Source organism: Cebus imitator, unplaced genomic scaffold (assembly GCF_001604975.1).
Source record: "Cebus imitator isolate Cc_AM_T3 unplaced genomic scaffold, Cebus_imitator-1.0 Scaffold18, whole genome shotgun sequence".
NCBI classification, from domain to species: domain Eukaryota; kingdom Metazoa; phylum Chordata; class Mammalia; order Primates; family Cebidae; genus Cebus; species Cebus imitator.
Genome location: NW_016107333.1, coordinates 466,010 through 489,853, shown reverse-complemented (window position 1 = coordinate 489,853; position 23,844 = coordinate 466,010). Strand labels below are relative to the sequence as shown.

General features: G+C 39.0%; 1 protein-coding gene across 1 annotated transcript in view; it reads right to left on the bottom strand.

The window, feature by feature from the left end:
* The window catches only part of CHD6 (chromodomain helicase DNA binding protein 6), a 199,449-nt gene that overhangs the window by 69,172 nt on the left and 106,433 nt on the right, over positions 1 to 23,844 (bottom strand). Inside the window, exons 12-17 of the mRNA XM_017511844.2 lie at positions 22,296 to 22,539; positions 20,960 to 21,136; positions 20,185 to 20,328; positions 16,912 to 17,167; positions 15,871 to 16,081; positions 5,580 to 5,775 (exon numbers count right to left, since the gene is read on the bottom strand). Coding sequence (XP_017367333.1) covers positions 5,580 to 5,775; positions 15,871 to 16,081; positions 16,912 to 17,167; positions 20,185 to 20,328; positions 20,960 to 21,136; positions 22,296 to 22,539 — 1,228 coding nt within the window. The remainder of the gene's footprint in view (positions 1 to 5,579; positions 5,776 to 15,870; positions 16,082 to 16,911; positions 17,168 to 20,184; positions 20,329 to 20,959; positions 21,137 to 22,295; positions 22,540 to 23,844) is intronic.

The window sequence follows — 23,844 nt, the reverse complement described above, 5'->3', positions numbered from 1 at the left end:
TGTCACATTTAAGAGACTCCTCATTTTACAGTCAAACCTCAAACCATTCTTTATTTTCCTAAGAGAACTCACCCAAAATAAAACACACGAGATAGAGAAAGAAACACTCAGAAGTAGGGCCAGGAACTCAGATGAAGTCCAGAGGAAATGCATCAGCAAAGGTATAAATATAAAAACCTCTGGAGTAAAACATAACTAGGGGGCAGTGGTGCTACAAAATTCCCCACCCCTAATCTCTGGAGAAAGTAATAGAGCTCTAACCGTTTTTGGGCTTACAACTTGTTCTTTATTTTTTAATACATTTGGGGTGGACAAAAGCCAAAGAGAAATGAATAACGATGTTCTGACTGTTAAAAACAAACAGGCTGGGTGTTGTGGTTCTCGCCCACCATCCCAGCACCTTGGGAGTCTGACGCAGGAGGACTCTTGAGGCCAGGGGTCTGAGACCAGTCTGGGCTGTCAACAATGCAAGACCCTGTGTGGGATTCAATAAATCTGTCAGATAAGTCAGTCAAAAACTGGCTGAGAACAGGAAGGGGAGATGAATTCACAGAATGGTTAAAGGGGTGCTTCTGGGTAGCAGAAAGGAGTTTTAAAAAAAGGACATTGATAAAGAGAGGCAGCAGGGTCCTCAAAAGGAACTCGACTCACTCTCTTTGGGACTGGTGCTGTGTAGTAAGTGCCTGTCCCATCCTGTGCTTTCGGGATGCCACCTATTCACATTCTCACTCTACATGGTTATACTCCTGGTTCTCTCTGCTTGGAACATTCTTCTTTCTTATTTTATAATTTAAGATGTCATCTTCTTAGATCACTCTATCTAAATCAGGGCACCCAACTCCATCAATCTTTTTTTTTTTTTTTTTTTTTTTTGAGACGGAGTTTTGCTCTTGTCATCCAGGCTGGAGTGCAATGGCACTATCTTGGCTCACTGCAACCTCCGCCTCAAGCATTTCTCCTGCCTCAGTCTCCTGAGCAGCTGGGATCACAGGTGCCTACCACCATGCCCGGCTAATTTTTGTATCTTTAGTAGACATGGGGTTTCACCATGTTGGCCAGGCTACTCTTGAACTCCTGACCTTAGGTGACTGCCTGCCTCGGCCTCCCAAAGTGCTGGAATTACAAGCATGAGCCACCACACCCGGCCCCAACTCCCATCATTCTTATCCCCTTATTTTATTTTCTTTGCAGTACGTATTGCTCATCTGTAATTATCTTATTTTTCCTCATTTACTGTCTGCCCATCCCACTGAAATAAAACTGTCCGCTTAGCTCACCGGTGTCTCTCCAATACTTTATGCAACACCTGGCATGTCCCAGTTTTCAAGAGATAGTCACTGAATAAATGACTACACAGGAGAGTATCTGTGTATACATTTACAAATTCTTACTTTGTCATTGCAAAGAAAACTCAACAGATGGAATCCTCCAAGCTCCAGACACACACACAATCAAGAAATAGGGGGTGTAGGCAGGAGTGGTGGCTCACTCCTGTAATCCCAGCACTTTGGGAGGCTGAGGTGGGTGGAGGTTGCAGTGAACTGAGATTGAGCCACTGCACTCTAGCCTGGACAACATGGCGAGATCCTGTCTTCTAAAAAATAAAATAAAATAAAATAAAATAAAATAAAATAAAATAAAATAAAATGAAAAAGATAAGAAATAGGGGATGCAAGTAACATGGTGGCAGCAGAGGAAGAGGCAGAGGTGCCCAACACCTCTTCCCCTCGGAGCAGTATGGAAGGTTCCTAAGTCCTGCTTCTGGCAATCCTGGAAAGGGCCCTGGCTCCTCACACTGGACTCCCAATTCCTTTCCAAAATCCTGCAGACATGTAGCAGCTGCATTACCCTGTAGCTGTGCTCTTGGCCAGGATATCTGCTCCCACACTTTCTGAATTCTGCCTTCAGGGACCTTAGCGGCAGGAAGGACGGAGAACTGTGCAGCCCACCACTGTTATCTTGAACCGTCTTCAACCCTAAGGAACTCTTGCCTCCAGGTGCAAAAAGCCCCCCAGAGAGTAAGAAGCAGAGGTATCATGGAACAATGGAAGAGAAAAGTGCTTGTGGTCTCTGAGGGGGGGCATGAAACCATGTCTGCTGTTGCCCTCAGGGGTAGCAGCAACAGTGGCCTCCTCCTAATAAGAAGAAAGAAGATAAAAACCCAGTTTTTCATTTCTCTTTCCTTTTCAGCCTACTGTTATTGCCCTGTGCCACTTCTTAACCTTAGGTGTTACGAGAAACCTAGACAACACCTGCTGCTGCTGATGTGCCAGGACTAAATTAGAGCCTTTGTCTTCTGAATGATGGTGAGAAAAGGCGAACTGATATCCTTCAATTTTTTTTTACACACACTGATGCTAACACAGACATATTCAAGGTTTGAGAGCGGATGTGGCACTTACTTGACTCTAGTTAAGATCTCCCCATTAGGGGGATGTAAAAATTGGTTTTTCTTTGACAGTCCAGATATAACAATAACATTGTTAAGATCTCTCAGTGCTAACTTTAATCGCTTTTGTTATTCCTAAGTAGTATCCAATTTCTAGCCTGCATCCTAATGAATCTGTGCCTCCATTTTCTGGAAAGCAAGAGGAGAGGAGGATTTGGGAAGAGGAACACCATCTCAGTGTCCCAGTCTTCAGACTCTCTGGAGTAAATATTCTATATTTATAACACGTGGGTGCAGGGCAAATGCCAAGGGGCATGGGAATGTCTGTTTGTGTGGAAAGTGTGCATCGTTTGGTGGACAGTCTCCAGTCCTCTTGCTTTTGGAAAAGCCCTCTTGCTATCTTCCTCATCACACCAAGCAAGCGAGAATCTTGCTCCATCTCTGTGGGAGACACAGAACTTGGGCCTTCCTCTATCACATCTTTTTTACAGCCCACCAATCTCACTCGTTACAGCTGCTCTTCTAGCCCCCTGTCCTAAAACTGCTCTACATTTCTCAATTCTTTCATCTCTACCTAGACTGGCTAGACATTAAACAAAATAGAGGATGATTCCTTCTGAGTTATAGAAATGTTCTCTCTCACGCAGTAACCTTTGGCTGCATTCTCCATATGAGCTCCCACCCTGCATCTTCCACCTTGGATCTTCCATGGTGCTGGGCTTCTTCATTTCTTCATTCAGGCTGAGCAATAGAGGAAGTTCAGAAACTGACTCGACACACTCATAAAGTTCACGCTATCTAATTTCAGTTTGGACTTCACTGCTATTCCTTAATTCGTCTCTTGCCAGTTCCCTAGCAGTGGACATTAACAGCTACTCCAAAGCTTCTCCCTTCATCCAAGACCCTTATTCTGGATAGTCCCACCCAACTTCTCTGGTTGCTACACATACAAATCAGTCACCTCAGATAACTTTGCCTTCTCCAGTAGGTTTGAACATTTACGTTCTTGCTTTTTCCATTGGCAGTGCACCTATTCAATTGGCAATGTTTAGGCTTCGCCTAGGTGAAGCTTGGTCATTCCAAAATCTTTGCTTCCAGCCATGATCTGTCACCAGCCCCATGCTTTCACTGATCCTCCTGGATATCCCTTCAGGCATGTCCAGCTGGCCATTCAACTTTGGTTTCCTGTGGCATTACTCTCCCAGGTGCCATACCTCACAGTCAGGTGAGCATCACAAAGAAGAAGAGAACTTGTGGTCTCTGAGGGGGACATGAAATCTGTAAGGGTTGACAAAAATCTGCAAGGACCTAATAGTAAATATTTTAGGTTTTGTTGGCTATCAGGTCTCTGTTGCAACTACTCAACTCTGCCACTATAACATGAAAGCAGCCATAGATAATATACTTAAAAATGGGCATGCCTATATTCCAATAAAACTATTTTTAAAAACAGGCAGCAGGCCAAAAGGCAATCACTTTCCACTCCTTAATCTGTATCATTGTTGTAAGTAGGTTTTTGATAGTGAGCTGATCAAACATTCAGTTTTGTTTATTATTATTTTAGTGTTGAATGTGTTACTCCTTTAAAAATGGGTTATTCATTATATCTAGCAACTCATCTTCAACCATCTTTTCACCAGTAGAAAGAAGACAGTAAGCTAGCCATAATCAGAGGTTTTCTTTGAGGCTACACGTTAAACATAGTTTACTTTATGATATATACCATGAAATATTTTCAGAGACATCACTAATTTAATAATTTAAAGCACAAGTTTTCAACTTCTAGGCTGCTTTCTTCAAACAAAAGTTTATGTAGAAACTCATTAAATGATAAAGACAAAAGGCCAGGCGCAGTGGCTCACACCTCTAATCCCACCACTATGGGAGGCCGAGGCGGGCGGATCACCTGAGGTCAGGAGTTTGAGACCAGACTGGCCAACATGGTGAAACCCCATCTCTACTAAAAATACAAAAATTAGCCAGGCATGGTGTCAAGCCCCTGTAATCCCAGCTACTCTGGAGGCTGAGGAAAATGAATCGCTTGAACCTGGGAGGCAGAGGTTGCAGTAAGACGAGATTGTGGCACTGAACTCTACCCTGGGGGAATAGAGCGAGACTCTGTCTCCAAAAAAAAAAAGAAAAAGAAAAAGAAAAACAAAGTAGAACAACTCGGTAGGAGTGGGTGGGTAGGGAAGAAGCCCAGATACCCATCAGCTTCGTGCCCTCTTCCCTGCATCCCTTCTCTTGCAGCATCCCTAGAGTATCTCTTGAATCCTGTCAAAGAACAGCCTCCAAACTTCTTTTGATCAATCATCTGTATTATGAAAAAGGTTTTGAGCCGCCCACCCACCCTCTTCTCCACATACACATAATCCTAGTATTAGTAAATATCTCAAAATACATACAATACACATTTAAGATGAAGTTCATTATTAATGATAATGGCTGTAAATCTATATTCCAAATGGTCTTAGTGACAAGTTAGAATCTTTTTGGCTGACTTTGCAGCCCATATAGTTAGAATGCCATTATTTTTACTTTGAAACAGGGTTGATGGAAGAATTCCAAACCAGACCCTGCCATTTTCTGGCTTGTTTATGTTAGCTTCTAAAAAAATGTATCAACTCCAATCTTTGCAGTAATCTTTTAAAGCCACCTGCTATTTAGTTTAGCTAAAACCAAAAATAGACTCCATAAAGCCAGTCAACTGGACACATGTAAACTCTAAGGTGCTGCACTGTGTGGAGAGGAAAGGAACTGGTGAGGCTGCCCCCATTGCCCCTGTCACTCCATGGAACTTTCCTACCCCTCTGGGTTAACTAATTTACTATACAAACCACCAAACCAAGTGAAAATGCCCAAATCATCTACATATCAAGAATTAGAGAATTAGTCAAACTTAGTATCTTTCTTTATTTCTGATAATAATACTTACTAGTTCTAGTCTATATCTGGAGGCTACCACTGTGAAACATCATTTGATTTAATGGAAAGAACCACACTCTAATTAGTTGGAAGGATCAACATTTACTTTTCATTCAGTTTCACCCCTGATCAAGGCCCTAGGCCTGTCAACCAGCTGACACCATAGCATGGAGCATCACAGATGCTCTGTAGCCAAGCCAGGCCCTATCATGATATTCTGGGATCCAGGGCAGCTAAGGTAAAGAGCAATCATCCTAGTGGTTACCTGCAAGTCATTTTGTGGGTTCCAGTCAGAATCAAATATGATGCAGGTATCAGCAGCTGTGAGATTGATCCCCAGGCCTCCCGCTCTGGTGCACAGAAGAAAGACAAAGCGGTCTGAATCTGGCTTACAGAACCGGTCGATGGCTGCCTGGCGCAGGTTTCCCCGTACTCGCCCATCAATTCGCTCATAGGTGTATCTGAGGGGACCCAAATGAACGAAAGCCCAGGCGTTAATCATGACTTCAATGGAGAACAGCACAAAATGCAGGAAGCTGTTGACTGATGGCCTTAAATCCCTCACTTCTAAATTCCTTCTAAATGACAGCAGTCTAGAAGGAATCCCGCCCCCTTCATATGCAGCAGGGCAGACACTTAAAACTGTATTGCAAAATGTCCCCCTTTCAAAACAAAACAAAACAAAAAAACCAAAACAAAGCAAAAAAAAAAAACCAGCCGTAAACTAAGAAGGGCTAGAATTAAATCATAAAATACTGATCCCCATAGCCCAAGCAACTTACTCTCTCAAGTATTTCCCAGTTTATACTTGTGCTAAATCTAATCATAAGACCAGGAAAAACAAACAAAGCCTTTCCCATCTACTTTGAGTAGTGCTCAGAAAAAGGACTCAGATTTCTCATCAGTTCCCAGCTACTTTAGGGTAAACTGGAAATGGTAAGACAAACTGTGAGGCATGTCACTCCTTTCATGTCACTTCTAGCTTATCAAGTTCCTCAACACTTTGGAGGTACAAGCAAAACCTCCAAGTTTATAGCTGAAACCAAGGTTTTCTGGGCAGTACATTGCCAAGCATAAAGCGCAGGAAAGGTTTTTTGGGGGGTGTGTGTGTGTGTGCGTGTGTGTGTGTGTGTTATGAGGGTGAAGAAACTGATGAATAGTTAGAAGAAAATAAAGTGAGAAAGTAAAGTTGAGTATCATTGAGAAAGCATATACCTGTGTGGAAAATCAAGAAATAGGGGTGGAATGCATTGTAGAGGTAAGGGTAAAAGGAAAGAGAATAAGAAATGAAACTGTTAAGGGAACATATTACTTATATCCATCCAGAGAGAAAACAGAAGAGACCTTTATGCTGGAGATCATGGAATTAACACAGAAGATACAGCAGGAATCTGGACAGCTGCTGGGTGTCTTATTCTTTTATTTACCCCTGACAACATATGAATTAACAAGGGAGCTATTACTCTGGGCCCAATTTTGACTTATAAGCATGAACTGGTTGGTGAAGTAGAAGTAATAGTAACCATGTGAGAAAAGAACCAAATCATACCAAACTAACAACAGTCAAGACCATCAATCCTGGCAAAATCTTCTCAGCAGCCCAGAATTGGGGAAACTAGGTCTCTAAAACTTACAAAAATAAGCAGTAAGAGAATACATACTCTAGGGGCAGATAATTCAGTGTGAGGATGGCTTTGGAAAACTAAATTTGACAATACGATCTTGACTTCCTTGAAGAAAAGAAAAAGCCATGTAAAGAAACCACCCAAGGAAATGCACGGGAAGAAACCCGACCAACTCAGGCTTCTAACGGACATGTATAAAGCAAAGAAACAAGTCTGAAAATACCGTCTCCCTTTTACAAAGCCACAATGCAACCATACTTAAAATTAAGGGTAGAGTTTTTTTGTTTCCTCTTTACTTAAAATTATAATACACTCAAGAATAATAAATGGGAACTACAAATGAAATGGCTGGTGGTGATTGGATTGTCATGAAGGTAGACTAAAAAGATTTTGTGTTACAGACAAGGGCTGGATTAGATGTCTGAATTCTACAGATATATCACCATTATTCATAACAATCACAATAATAATATCAGCAGCAAGTTCTTAAGTGTCAGTTTTGTACCAAGCCCTGTGGTACATGCTTGGTATACATTATTACATTTAATTCTCACTGTAATCCTATGAGTTACTTTCTATTATCATCCTCATTTTATACTGAGGAAACCTAAAAAACAGAACAAAGCAAAAAAAATTCACAAAGTAAAATATCTTACTTAGTCATCTAGCTGGAAATAGTAAGCTAAAAGGTGATAAGTGAGTTGAACCCACATCCATTTGACTTATGGCTTTCACACTGTACCTTTTACACTGTACCTTACATTTCAATGCAGTAGGACAGAAAGGTTTTCCTAAACACTTAAGAAGAGAAATGAAGAATACATAAGGGACACTAGTAAACTTTGGAAGCTTGTAACTCTAATAGGAAGTGGAAACAGAAACTATAACTCGCTATCAAAATGATTCTGATAAATCAATGCTCAGAGGATCCGTAACAGTTACAGAAGTTTAGCCATGTATTTGATGCAATAGAGGAAGCACAATACTCAGAGTCAAAAAAACAGGGTTGAGATTCAATTAAGGAACAGCCGTTTAGCCCCTCTCCACCCTCCACCACCATCATACATATGAATGATTAACGCTGCAGGAACAGACTCCATGTTCTTCAAAAAGACACCCCTAGTCATCAGATGAGAGTTAGAAACCACATGGATTAGAGTGAGGCTGGGAATTAGCCTAGCCTTAAGGGGGAGGGGAAATCAATATACATTGATGATACAGCTCAGCCATCACCTAGAGAAAAAGTTCCCATAAAATTAGGTGTTTTTGTCTATTATAATGTAACAATACTTTTAGAACTTTCAGAACAAGATGAATGGAATAATTATCTTTCTATCACTTGTTTAGTTTTGAGGGAGTGCTCTCAAAGAACACAAAACTTAAAAAAAAAAAATAATTGAATTATTTGAGCTTAGCCCTCACTTCTGAGCCAGATCCTCTGGCCATGCCCTCATTCTTGTATGAGCGTCTGGCATGAAATTAAACGGGAATAAAACCAAACTGACAGCTGGAGAGGCAAAGAGCCTCAAGAACAAAGAAAACCTTGAGGGCTAGTAAGTCTGAATGAAGAAATCAGACATCATAAAATTTTCCACTCTGAACTTCGGCACATCAATTAACCCTCTGCAACAACTGTATTTTTAACAAGATCCCTAGGAGTTGATATGGTTCAAACAGAATATTCTGAGTCACTATCAAATACTATCTATCAACAAGTAGCAGGTGGAACTCTAGAAAAACCTCTGTGTGACTGGCCAGGAGAAGAACTGGTAGGGAGTAGAGTGACATGTTTTTGGCACAAGAAATGTTGACTTTAGAAAGGCCTAAAGGGAAATGAACAACTTTCTGGTCTCCTAGCAATAATCAACTGGAAAACATGAAGAGTTAATTAGAAAAAGGAAAAACAAAACAAAACAGAAAAACAACACAAAAAACCATTCACAACAGCTACAAACATATAAAATACTTAGGATTTAATTTAGTAAGAAATATGAAGAATTGGTAACATAACACTGAGGGGCCATGCTCTTTGTTCACCATTATGTCTGTAATTTCTAGCATAATGCAGACACTTTATTTACTGAGGTAGTAATGTATATGAAGGACCCAAGTTAAGTGTAGTGAAAAGCATGTTCTTTGATTTTGCAAAGATGTCAGCCTAAAAAAAAAAATTGGCCGGGCTCGGTGGCTCATGCCTGTAATCCCAGCACTTTGGGAGGCCAAGGCGGGTGGATTATGAGGTCAAGAGAGCGAGACCATCCTGGCCAACATAGTGAAATCTCGTCTCTACCAAAAATACAAAAATTAGCTGGGTGAGATGGCATATGCCTGTAGTCCCAGCTACTCAGGAGGCTGAGGTAGGAGAATCACTTTAACCTGGGAGGCGGAGGCTGCAGTAGCCAAGATCTCACCACTGTACTCCAGCCTGGCGACAGGGCAATACTCTGTCTCAGAAAAAAGAAAAAAAGCTAAAAAAATCCCAACATATGGATATAGATATACGTAAACATGTAAATGTATATGTATGTATACATACATCTATAGATACACACACATTTTTCTGGAGTTAGGGGCTGGAGGAGACAGAGACAGACAAATAAGCCAGGCATGGTGGCTCACTCTTATAACCCCAGCGATTTGGGAGGCCAAGGCAGGAGGATCACTTGAGGCTAGGAGTTCAAGGCCAGCCTGGGCAACATAGTAGGACCTCACCTCTACAAAAAAGAAAGAAAAATTAGGCATGGCATGTGTTTATAGTCCTAGCTACTCAGGAGGATTAGGCGGGAGGACTGCTTGAGCCCATGAATTCACAGCTGCAGTGAGCTATGATTATGCCACTGTACTCTAGCTTAGGAGACAGGGCAAGACCGTGTCTCAAATAAATAAATAAATAAACAAATAAAGAAAGAAAGAAAGAAAATAATTGTGAAGTTCAACTGGAATACTAAATGTGCAAAGGAATAAAACTACTGATCAAAAGAATAGAATGGTTAGACATATATTCAGTATATACAGTATCTTCCTATATTTCATATTTCACAGATTGAATTTTATGAGTGAGGGAAATAGACAAAAATTAGAAAATTCAATATATTTGGAAATAAATGAAAATCATACTTCCATTATATGCCATTTACCAAAATCACAGAAGGGCTAAAGACTTAAACTAAAAAAGAAAATAAAAAATCCAGTTAAAGATTATGAATTAACATACACATTTAATTCTTTGATCTCTCCAAACCTCTAGTAAAATGATAAGTACTTTTTACAAAAGGTAAAATCCCTTCACCAAATAAATCCACCAAAGAACAGAAGTGATAAAATTCTGGAAGCTAGAGAGTCGTATTTAATTTGAAGAAGGCAGAATCCCGTGCAAGACACAACCTAATTTAATAGTGCAGAACACCTGAAGGGATCAGACATTGGTGGCACTAGGTACTCCTGAAAGCGGGGACGCAAAGAGAGTAAAAACAGGAAAACTGGTGGAATATTTGCTCCAGTATTTACTTAGCCCCTAGGTCACCTACCTTGCCTTGAAGAGAGTAAAATAAAGGATCTTGATCCTTCTACTCTAGAAGATACTAACCACAGTTAAAAGTGAATGTACCACACACTGAAAAGGAGAAGAGAGAAGTGATGTTGAGACCCCTTACTCTTTCACAATCCCACCCCTCACCAATTAACTCTAAATACAGTCAAGATTCCACCTATAGGCACGGGATAGTAAGAGGAATAAGACTTCAAAATGCTGATATAGAAGAGTCCCCAGTGAAAATGGCCCAGCCAGATGCACAGTGCTCACATATGGAAAGTGAAGTGCACAATCCACAAACCTTGCTCACATACTCAGAGCTTCTGGTTGGCTCCACAGTGTCCCTCATCTGATGGCCTAAGATACCAGATGTGAGGCTGATTTGAAACACACAGCCTCTGCTTCTGGTAAGGAGGAGCAAGGTCCTAACACACCAACCCTCTAGCAAATGGCAAATTCAGTACAAATGATAAAAAACAAAATGAATGAACAGGAAAACCTACCTGAGGGCACTGGAGAGAACAAAAGCAGACAGATCTTGGAGAACAAAAATTCTTGGTTTTGGCCAGAGGGGAGGCCACAGTTATGGTGGTCAGCTGTTGGTCAGCTATAATTGATAAAAGTTGTCTTTCTGACACACATCAGGGGAAGGTGCCTGGGGCAACTAAGACTGCCAGAGAGTGAGAGGGGATCCCCAGAAAGCAGCAAGACTGAGATGGGAACCCCCAACTCTAGGTATAAACTCTTCCCAAGTTTCTGACTGACGTCTGACTCACACTGGCTCAGGGCTGACTGTGGTAGTCTGAAATGGGAGTTACTATCTACCAGAGACATTGACAGAATTTGCACTTTGAGCATAATCTAGTTAACTGTTTCCAAATAAAACCCATCAACATCTTCAGAGCAATATAACAGAACCCTAAATCTCTAGAACATTAATATTCACTAGGTCTAGGGAAAGCCTCAGTTATTCTCATTCTCAAGGGAACAGACAATTAACAGATGTCAAACCTACAATGTTGTCATTCAGACAAGAACTTTAAAGCTGCTATTATGCTTATGCTTACTGAAGTCAAGGAGTGTTAAGTAATGAATGAAAGGATAAGAAGGCTCAGCAGAGAAACAAAACATTAATAAAGAACCAAATGGAAATTTTAGAACTAAGAGATAAATAAAAGTATTGAGTATGCTTAATAAGCATGATGGAGATGACAAAGAAAAGAGTCAGTGAACTTCAAGACAGATGAAAGAGAGAGAAAAAAACAAAACAAAACTAGAGTCCATGGACTTGTGTGGAGTATCTCAAGGTCAAATAAATAGGTAATTAGAGTCTCACAAAGAGCCAAGAGAATGGGGCAAAAAGAAAAAAGACACTGAAGAAATAATAATTAAAAGCTTCCCAAATTTGATGAAAGACATACATTTACAAATTCAAGAAGCTCAGTAAGCAGGATGAATCCCAGATATCACAGCTAAACTGCTCAAAACCAAAAATTAAAAGAAAATCTTAGAAGTAGCCAGAATACACCAATGCATTGCACAGAGGGCAGCAGCAATGTGAACGACTGCAGGACTTCTCATAAGAAACCATGGGGGGCAGGGCACAGTGGACTAACACTGTAAAGAGCTAAAGGGGGAAGAAAAGGAAAAAAAGTGAACCTAAAATTCCAATATGAAAGACAGATATAAACAAATGGGAAAAAATATGACTTAGAGAAAACAGCTGAAAATTTAAAAATTCTATCACGGTAAGCCTTAGAAAGACAGGAGAAGACACTGTACTTGTGAAATAACTGGTAATATAAAAATGGAAAAATTACAAAAAAATGTTCTATGAAATTAAAAAATGTAATTATAATGAAAGATAAAGTCAAGAAAATTCCCCAGAATGTGAACTTAGATTTCAGATGGGAAAGATCTATTGAGTATCCAACACCAGTGAAGCAGCTCATTGTAAAATTTCATAGGACTGGGGACAAAGAGAATACATACAAACTTCTAAAAAGAACAAACATAATACATACACAGACTGATTCCTAAAAGTTTTGAACTTCTCAATGGCAACTCTGGACACTAGAAGACTGGATTAACACCTTCAAAATTCTGTGGGGAAATAATTTACAACCTAGAATCTCAAATCCTGTGAAAAGATTCCTTAAGAATGGGGGCAGAGTAAAACATTTTCAGACAATGTCTCAAAATGTACTTATTAATCACCCTTTTTTCTCAGGAGGCTCCTGGAAGAGGCGTTCTAGCATGGAATCTACCAACAAGAAGATCTGATTTAAGGGGGAAAAAAAAGGAAGTTGTCAGCATGAGAAAGAAGGCAGATCACAGCTGACAACTGTGTACTCTGAGGAGAACAGCAACAGGCCAGGGAGGAGCAGGTCAGGAGGCCTCAGAAGGTCTGGCCTGAATAAGAGGAAACTGACATGTTAGAAGACAACCAGAGGAGATTTAGACAATCAGGGTAAAGTTTGCTGCTGAATTATAATAGGTGTATAGAAAAATAAGGAACCAAAAAGATAATTTTTAGTTTCAGAGAAAATAAAAATTGTATAAGAATGAAAAGTAAATAGCACATGACATAGCTCAGCCATAATTTAGCATTTTCATAAGTCATAATAAACTACAAATATTAACCTAACTCAAAGTATTACGTGACATATTGGGAAGATGAGAGGACAGGAAGTTGTATACGTGATGGAATGAAGAGCAGTGAAAGAAGGCTACAACATTCATCTTCCTCAGTGAGAAGAGATAATACCTAAAACTGAAAAGCATCAAGAAATTACAACTAATAGCATTATTTAGATACAGCTATAAATACCAAAAGAAACAGCATAAAGAGTTGAAAGTAAATGCTTCTGGGAAATGAGAAACTGGGGGAAAGTAGAGAGTAAATTAGGAAACCGTTTTTCGTAAGTATAAACAGTGATATGGCTACTTAAATTACGTGCACATACAACTTTAATGAAAATAAAACTAAACTAAAAAGAGAAAGGCAATGATTAAGGCCAGAAGAACCCTGTTGGATACAGCTTGGGGGAAGAAGCCATAAAAAATGAAAAGAAGAGCTGGGTGTGGTGGTGGTGTGCCTATAATCCAGCTACTCAGGAGGCTGAGATGGGAGGAAATACAAGTGATTGCGTCACTGTATTTCATCTTAGGTGATAGAGCAAGGCAGTCTCAGAAAAAAAGGAAAAAAAAAAGAAAAAAAAAAGAAAAAATATAACCAGAATACTTATATCGTCTCACAGTTAAGATGAGAGAGAAGCCTTTTAAAGCACATTAATTTAAGCTTAAGTTTAGGCATAAATAAGGATGTAAGTTTAAAGTTGTTTTAAGACAAAGATTTGACTATTATAAAATGTAGGACATCAAAAAAATGAAAACTATACTCATAAATAAAATTAAAAAACAAAAACAACACTGGGGAAAGCTTCTGTGACATATTCTCGAGTAAACAAATAATTCTTATAAATTAATAAACAAAAAGTCAAAGACCAAGAGAAAATGCAGGAAAAACATGAATATGCAATCTACAAAATCAAACATAAATAATAAATATGAAAAAAAAATTTCATTCTTATTAGTAATCACAATCACAAATTAAAATAGGAGAACATAATTTTGGATTACTAAATTACCAAAGATTAAGAAGTAAAAACAGTATCGATCAGAATATGGAAAAGAGCATTCTTATGTGATATTTCTGAAAGAATACAAATAAAACACTCTTAACCAGAGGGCATTATGGAAATACTGAGTGTATCAAATGTTTTAAAAAATGTGCACTGACATTTATCCTAAAGAAATAACCTAAAACATTCACAAGTATTTTAAAGGGATATTCATTTATAGAGTCCCTTAAAATGCTGAAAAATTGAAAACATTTAAAGTAGAGTATCATGTAGATCATTAACATTTTGTTGTAGAAAAATAACTAAAAAAATTTCAAAATAAATAAGAAATGAGATTTACAAAGTACAATGTAGAACAGCACTGCAATTCAAACAAACAATAAAGCTAAACATATGTATATGGAAAAAAAACAGACTGAAAAGGTAAACTCCCAAGCATGAATGGGGAGTTGTGCAGGTGGTAATGTTATATATATATGTTTCCGCATTTTCAAGAGAAAGTATAATCTTAAGTAATTTGAATGTAAAATGCGCAGTAAGTAATAAAGAGAAAATAGCATAAAAGAGAGCTAAATAAAGACTTCTATACTTACCAATTAGTCTGTTATATAAACCATTACTCATTTTGGGGGTTCTTTCATAAAATCTACAAACTAATAGCTGTATGTATTTTGAAGGGTAAGATAATATAAGGAGCAGTGCTCTGGCAATGGGCTCTTAATCTACAGTGAATTGAAAGCTACAAAACTGCTTTATAAGTTTTGATTTATTCATGTAATATGAGTCTCAAAAATCCTTTACATAGAAATCTCTCTTACAGAGCTCTGAGGAATTATTTTATTGTCTAATCAGACTTCAAAGAATTATTTATGTTACATTAAATGTCAACACACCCATAGTTTAATTTGTCATTTCTTTTAATCCTCTTTCTATAAAGTACATGTAATGTGTAAGGGCAAACAACAGAACGTTAAGTAAGAACATCTGTTAAGACACCTGAGATTTGCTATGAAAACAAGATTTTCTTTAGGCTTAGCAATGCCTAGGCTACCAGTTTCTATGATCTTGGAAAGTCATTTATCATTAAGAATGAATTTTTTAAAACTCATTTATCATCTTCAGGTCACTGATGTGTCACAAAGACTGAAAATCTAAGGTACTGTGTATGAGGTAACAAATGTAGTTCCCACACAGAATCCAAATAACGGAAAAAAACTTAGATTCAAGGAATTATAAGAGTATGAATAAGAAAATAAATTGGGATGCCACAGCCAGTGCATCATATAACCTTAGAGGGCTTGCTGAGAAAGGACATAAAATATCCCCAAATTCTTTTCTCTGTGAGTTGCCAGCTTATGCTCTTAATTTGATATAGTGATGATTTCTAGGATATATTTCTTTCACCATTATTAAGCAACAAAAATGTAAATACATTATTTTAGCCCTTCCTAATGCTATTTGAATTGTTCCTTCCATCCAAAGTGAATAGAGATAAATATGTAAATTTTTTTTTAAGCAAAGCAAGGACTCTACAGATCATAGGCCATGAAATTTACTCTCAACAGATAAATTTGAGTCTATTTGGTCATAAAATTTATAAAACTCTGAATTTCAGCCAAACTTTAAAAGGAGCTACCTTTTCTCCATTTTTGAATGTTTTCTTGTGTTTAAACAACATTTCTGAATGGATCAAACAGATATCAAAGAAAAGGAACTATCCCAGTGTTGAATACAGGGCTTTGACACGAGTCTCACCTTCTCTGGATGAGGTAATCTTCCAGGATGTCGAGGCAGCGCACCATCTGGGAGAAGATGAGTACCTTGTGGCCCCCTGCAATCAGCTTGGGGAGTAGTTTATCAATCAGCACAAGCTTCCCTGCTGCCTGAATCATGGCCTGCAGCTGAAAGTCAGGGGCATCAGGGCTGTGGGTTTTTCGGAAATCTTCTAGAATTTTCTCCTCTGCTCCTGAAAAGGAATGGAACAAAACTATTCCTTGAACAGAACATAAGGATAAAGGTTGTACTCTGCTTTACAGGTCCTGGGAAAAATGAAGTGAATTCTTAGGTCCTAGACCAGCAGTCCAGTGAGGAAATGCTGAGTGTGCTCTTTGGTCTGTGCCTTCAGCAGAAGGCTCTGTAGTGGCAGCAGAAGAGAACGTAGGTGCTCCACTCTCCTGGGAAGTCTCACAAAGTAGAGAGAGGATCTGAGAAACCAAGTCCTAAGCTGACTCACCCAAGTAAAGAAACATTCCCAGACAAGAAGGACCTTCATACCTCTTCACATCATAAGGACAATTAAGAGAATCCAGGCCACACTTTGATTTTAAAATTTCTCAAAAAGTTTCATTGCAAAAAAAATCCTCCCAATATTTTTTCTAGCAGTTTGGTTAATTGTTAATTTGTCTGCAGGGAGTTTTAATCTTATTGCAGCATTTTCACTCATTCAACTAAGTAACATATTTCCCCGTCCCTAAGTAGAAAGTGTGGGCCAAACTTTGAGCAAATAAAGGCAGCAAACCAGGGAGTGATACTCATCTTCTGCCAGGCAGAGTACATGCTGCGAGGCAGCGTGTTGACAGAAGTTCAGTTCAGTCCTTGGCTCTTGGTCCTTAGTAGCTACACTGCTTAGGCAAATCCGTCAAGCTCTCTGAATCTCAGTTTTATACTCTGTATTAAGGCGAGAATGCATAAATCCTAGCATATAATGAAAATTCAATACATGAGTTATTTTATTATCATTAGCTTCTGGCAGAGGCCATGGCAGTCCTGAGTTACTTCCTAGTGCCCCTGACTCACCATTGATCAGGTAGGGATGGTTACAGCACTTCCTCAGCTCCATCATGGTATTGATGAGATTGGGCATGTTGTGCTGATTTGCCCCCTTGGTCAGGAAGGAAAAGTTCTTCTCCAGGATGGCACGGTAGTACTTTTTCTGGATATTGGTCAGTTCCACCTCAATGATCGTCTCTTGTTTGGGAGCAAGGTTCTTTTCCACATCATCTTTCAGCCGCCGAAGCATCATTGGTTTTAGAATAGACTGCAGTTTCTTTACCTGTCCAGAGAAATGAGACCTATTTACCTGCCTCAATCCTGATTTAATGATTATGGGGGTATTCCAACCTTCACTATAATTTCTTGAACATTTAGGCATAGTACGTGGTAGCAGACTAAAAGAAAGATCATGATAGATCCCTGAAAATGGGGAGTTTATAGTAGTACTGAAAGGAAATAAGGGATATGATTTTAATTCATAAGCAATTACTGAGAATCTAATGGCACTCTCAGAAGATAAAAAAGGGAGAAAGATATAAAGGATAGTACTTAGTCTTCAGGCTGGAGAAAACACGTCTCTCTGTCATTCTTTCTCTGATACACACACCACATGCACAGTAATTACCTGAAGAATGTTTTAAATTATGTTAGAAGGTATGAGTGGTACAAGAGGAACTTAGATGCTGAGAGAACAGAGTAAGAAGTAGAGATGATCTGGAAAAGAATTCCTCCTATACCTTTAAGTAAAAAAAAGCAGCATACATGTTTGGGTGTAGCAGTATGTTAAGAATTGTTATTATAGGTGACATCTATTCTATCATGGAATCTGTCACATCAGGGGGACTTTAAGTCTGAGTGTGTTCTTTGCTATATTGTCTATTCTTCCCCTAAGAGCACAGGCCTGGACAGCAGATCTTTATGCAACTGGCTGCACCAGCAAGGTGACTTGTTCCTCCTCCCAGTGAGACAATGACAGACTAAGGGGTTCAAAGTCAAAGTACCTGAGTTAACCTGGAGCTAAAATGTGATGCTGGTAAGATTTACCCTGATGGAAAAACAAAATAAGGGAAGATGAAAATGCAAAAGAAATCAAGTTTCAAGTCAAAAAGGGCTGTTCAAAAATTTTAAAAGGGGTAGACTCTGCATACGTAAGTTGCGTGCTGCAGCAGTGCTTCCTGAAGAAATATAAAGTGATTTACAGAGTGATTTAGAAGAGTTTACAAAAGCAGATTTTAGACAGTGATGAATACACTTTATTTTGGAAACAGATGCTTTCCAGAACTTTTATTTACTGTGTTTTAAAATACAGACATCTCAGAGAAGCAGAGATTAGAATGATGGTTACCAGGGACTAGGGTGGGGTGGGGTGGGGTAGGGAGTTGGGAGGTATTGTGCAAAGGATACAAAATTTTAGTTAGATAAGTTGAATAAGTTCAAGAGATCTACTGTACAATATGGCGACTACAGTTAATAACAACGTACAGTATTTTTGAAGACTGCTGAGAGTGGATTTTGAACATTCCCACAAAAAGCATGCGCTAATAAGCTCTATCTAGTCATTTCGAAACATATTGTACATTATAAATATATATTTTTGCCAATTAAAAAAATACAGAAATCCTAAAAATTTAAAAATTATTATATATAAATATTTAAAATATCAAATAAAATACTTGATGTTATTTTTACAGTTTTCTCTTACCTAACTCCAGTCTTAAACTTAACCTTTTTATGAGACCTTTATTTTATCAACCAAGGGTATTTAGAAATTTAATCCCCCATATGGGTATAAGAACCTAAAGGGAAAAGACACAGCTAGCTGATCGTTAAAGATAGGGACAAATGTCAATCTGCCACATGCTGGGTTCAGCTTTTGCCCTTCACTTGGTTCATACCTTGAATCATTTAGAGTTTACTATATGCCAGACATTGTGCTGGTCAATACAACAAACACAACTTGGGAGAAGATGTGGGCCTTGTCCTCAAGGAGATCTTTGTCTAGGAAGAAGAAAAAATGCATACCACAAATTAAGTGCAATGGGAGAAGAGGATGCATTTCTAATGGTCCAAAAATGGAGAGAAGGCTGGAGCTGGCTTTTGAAAATCAATAGTTACTGCAAATGTAGGAATTAAGTTTGATTATTCACTGCTCTGATGCAAGCCTGACTTGCATCAGAAGTAGGAAGAAAGAGATTGGAACCACAGAGTATATACCTGACATGTGGGCAAAATTCCCAAACCTTTTCATTCCCCTCATTCTTTGTCCCAGCCCTTTTACACACCATTGGTAGATTAATTTGGCAGAGCTAATTATGTCATTCCTGTAATAAAGCCTTGCATGGCTTCTCTGTTACCTACTGAATTCTTCAACCTACATTTCAAGATCTTCCCACAATACAACCCTAAACCCTTCTGGCCTTATACTTCCCAATTCGTCCACTCTGTTTTCAGCTTAATCCCATGTTTCCCCACTAATGAATAAATACCATGGCTCTGATTATGCCGGGTTTTTTTTCTGTGCAAAGTGGTTACCACCTCTTCTCTCTACACCTGTGAAAACCTGCCCATCCCTCAAGATGCATTTTCAAATTGTACTCTCTCCTTGGAGTATTTTCTAACTTTAAAATAGATGTGACCTGTCTCTCCTTTGAAGGCCCAACTCTATTTGCTTCTCTTAGGGCATGTAAATTTGTCTGGCTTATTTCTATAATCTCTGGTAGAGATTTCTACCCATATGAAATAAGTCTTTATTACTATCAATTGTTTTTTATTAGCTTTCAGTCCAACAAGCTAGACTTGGAACTGGACCTTCAAAACCACAGAAATGCAGTTGATCTGGACAAAAGTGGACTTAACAACTACTCTAGGTATGTGGCTGCCTTCTTTTCCTCATTACCTGTGTACTGTGTTGTACTCAAGAAGATGGGACTAGGAACAAGTTACAGATTTTGAAGGGCAAAGGATGAAGGATGAGGGAAGCAGAAGAAAGCACCATGCTCCTGAGGCCAGAGCTATAATATAAGCAAAATCACTAAACACACAATATGTGAAATCAGTGAAGCAAGGGAGCCCGATACACCAACATAAGATATTTTGGGTATGGACCCATCTATTCTTTGGGGCAATAAGAACTACTAATAATCAGCTTACCCTCCCCAACATAAATGAGCACATAGAATAAAGGAGGTAATGCTCATTTTATCAGTAATGAGACAACTTGGCCCCATAGCATCCTGCTCTTTTCTTGATGAAGATAACTATCACACTGTCTCCTCAATTATTCAGGTCCCTAATTACCTGTTCCTCTGTTTTCAGATCTCCAAATTCCTCCAAGAAAGCAGTCTCTGAAGGAAACTGTGATGGCTCCAGAAAATTTAGCAAACTGAAGAGCTCTTCCACGGAGTTCTGCAAGGGTGTTCCAGTGAGAAGCACTTTATGTTCCTGCACAAATTAAACGCACGTGATGAACAGTGCTTGGGCCACCAAAACAGTGCATTTTAGTGGGGAAAATTAAGCCAGGGCATTCAGTACTCAATTTGGGGCAATTCTGATTGCTTTAATGAATAGATAATATGCCATCATAGGGGTACAGTCAATAAACGAATCAATCTTCCTTTCACATCACTGATTCCAGCAGCACTTTCATGTTAATTAACGCAACTATTCATTCATTCACTAAATATTATTGAGTGCCTACCCACCAGATACTGGGCACTGTGCCAAGGCAGTAATGATAAAAGGTCATCATCTTTGGTACCAGTTCATTCAGGGGCCTGGAAACAAGCCAAAACACCTCACATTTCCAAGTCACATATTTCATGGTATTTAAGAGTCCTAAGTCTAGGGGAATCAATCTGTGGCAAAGGCCAAATTGTTGACCCAGTTTGTAACAACAACAACAAAAAAACCCAACAACTTTGATTCCTATACTATCACAGTTATAGAGGGCAAAAAGAAAATCTAATGTAAAAGGACTAGGCAGAAATAAGTTAGACACAGAATGGCTGAAGTATGTTCCCTCCAGGCTGAACAGAAGGAACCTGTGTTTATGTAAAGAGCAGCTAACTCTCACCAGGGCCATAAGCTTTAGACCCTCCAGAAGTTTGCAGTTCCTATTCTTCAATCTGTGGGCTTCATCAATTATCACACAGCTCCAGTGAATCTTTTTCAACTCTGGGCAGTCTGCTAGGATCATCTCAAATGTTGTGATGACGACGTGGAACTTGAAGACCCCTGAAAGGGGGTTTCCCTGAGAATGACACAACCAAAGACAAAGCTTTATATCATGGCTATATAATTCTGCTAATACCTGTTGGATTAGAGGAGGCAGCGCTATAAATGCTAGGGCCTAGGTGAGAAGACAACAGGCACTGCTTTTCTTCATGAGAGAAGAGAGAGAATATAAGAACAAACCAGCTAGTTAGCCAAAAGACCTCATACCATGAATGAAACAGAAGCAAGGCAACATTTGCCTTCACAAAGGTGAGAAGGATGGGCGATACGGCAAGGGAGCATTTTCTTAGCTGCCGTGATAAGGAAATCAGACGGGTGTTGGTTCACAAGTTCCCAACCAGGAGTCAGTCTAAACCATGCATAGTCTGAATGCCCAAAGGAAACTCTCTGCTATTTTTCAGACTTAATTTCACCATATAATTTGGGTTCTAGAATAGATTCAAAGTAATGATCCTGATTCACCTAAGACCAGGCAGGACACCACTTTGTTTTTTAGCCTGTCTTGGTGTTGCCATCACATTTCAAGAGCAGAGCTGCGTCATGCTGAGCACTTCTGAATTATCTTCCAAGTGTCTCTTTCTGCTGTCTGTGACACCTCTGGGGAGACCACCGGCTTTCCTGATTGAAATCGTTTAATTTTTACCTTGCTTAATTATAAAAACCAGTGCCCAGGACAAGCACACAACTGTATTCGCCTAAGTGACAACACTTAAAAACTTAAGAGAAAATGTTGCTGTTGTGTTTTTAATGATCTGAAACCTATTTTCTCTTTATCCTTCTCTGTCAAATCTGTTAACCTCCTCTCCAAACTCCCTGGCTGGGAATCCATTCTCTGTACAGTAATTCTTTCGCTCACTTTCTTCGCTGAACACATAACAATTCAGATAAATTCTTCTGCATATAAAAGTAACTTCATAAACCAGTAAGTCAGTCAAACTTCCAGTGTCCTAAAAAAGGTATATCTCAGAGTTTGGACAGCATGTTCTACAACGCTGTGTTGTATCATAAATTAAAATGAACTACTAGGGAGAGCTGGAGTCGGCCCTGACAAACATATTACAGAGTCATTCCACATTAACACAAGATGCAGGGCACTGGAGCTTCTGAAGGTAAGTGACAGAAAGGCTGTCCTGAGCTTAGGTAGTCCCTGGGTCTCTGATTCACACGAGGCTCACCTGGGCATCTCTGTACACCATTTCATACTGTTGGATCATCTGCCTGCTGATCTGGCTGCCATGGTATACGATGGCATTCATCTCTGTCCATGTCCGGAACTCCCGCTCCCAGTTAGTGATGGTGGAAAGAGGGGCGATAATGAGAAATGGGCCGTGGATTCCTCTCAGAAATATTTCTGAAAGGAATGTGATGGACTGGATGGTTTTCCCTAGGCCCATCTCATCAGCCAATATACAGTTTTTTCTGCAGAGAGTGAGAAATATAGGTAATTCATTATCAATATAGGAAACATACAGGGGCTGGTCATAACTTGAAAAGATGCTTCACAAATATACCTTTACCTATAAGATGATCATTGAAGGCTTTATCATCATTTTACATATTAAACTGAGGTTAGTTATTATTATTATTCATCCCTTGCCTACTTCCAAAACAGAACTGTGCTGATTTGGAAGAGAATACAGTCAGGTATAACTTAAAATGGGGTCACACTCTGAGAAATGCATCATTAGGTGACTGTGTCATTGTGGGAACATCATAGAGTGTACTTACTAGACGGTATAGCCTACTATACACACCTAGGGTGTGTGGTATACAGTCTATGGCTTCTAGGCTATAAGCCTATATAGCATGTCACTATAGTGAATACTGCAGGCAACCATAACACAATAGTAAGTCTTTGTGTATCTAAACATGTTTAAACACAGAAAAGGCACAGTAAAAATATAGGATAATACAGATTACAAATGGTATACCTGGCTGGGCACGGTGGCTCACGCCTGTATAATCCCAGACCTTTGGGAGGTCAAGGCGGGCAGATCACCTGAGGTCAGGAATTTGAGACTAGCCCGGCCAACATGGTGAAACCCCATCTCTATTAAAAATAAAAAACTAGCTGGGCGAGATGGCGGGTGCCTATAATCCTAGCCACTAAGGAGGCTGAGGCAGGAGAACTGTTTGAACCTGGGAAGCAGAGGTTCCATTGCACTCTACCGTGGGGTGACAGAGTGAGGATCTGTCTCCAAAAAAGTAAAAATAAAAAAATAAAAAAATAAAATGGTATACCTAGGTGATAGGTTGATAGGTGTGGCAAACCACCATGGCACACATTTACATATGTAACAAACCTGCATATCCGGCACGTGTACCCCAGAATTAAAAATTAAAATTAAAAAACAACAAAAAGGTATACAAATATAGGATACTTACATGAATGGAGCTTATAGGACTGGAAGTCGCTCTGGGTGAGTGAGTGAGTGAGTGGTGAGTGATGTGAAGGCTGAGGACATTACTGCACACCACTGTAGACATTATAAATACTATACACTAAGGCTACACTCAATTTATTTAAAAATATTTTTTCTTCAATCGTAAATTAACCCTAGCTTACTATAACTTACTGTATGAACTTTCAATTTTCTAAAAACTTTTTGACTCTTAAGTGTTATTACAAAGAGTTAAGAAGTTTTAAAATATTTAAAGGGTTTTGTACAGCTGTATATTCCCATATATATATATATATATATATATATATATATATATATATAT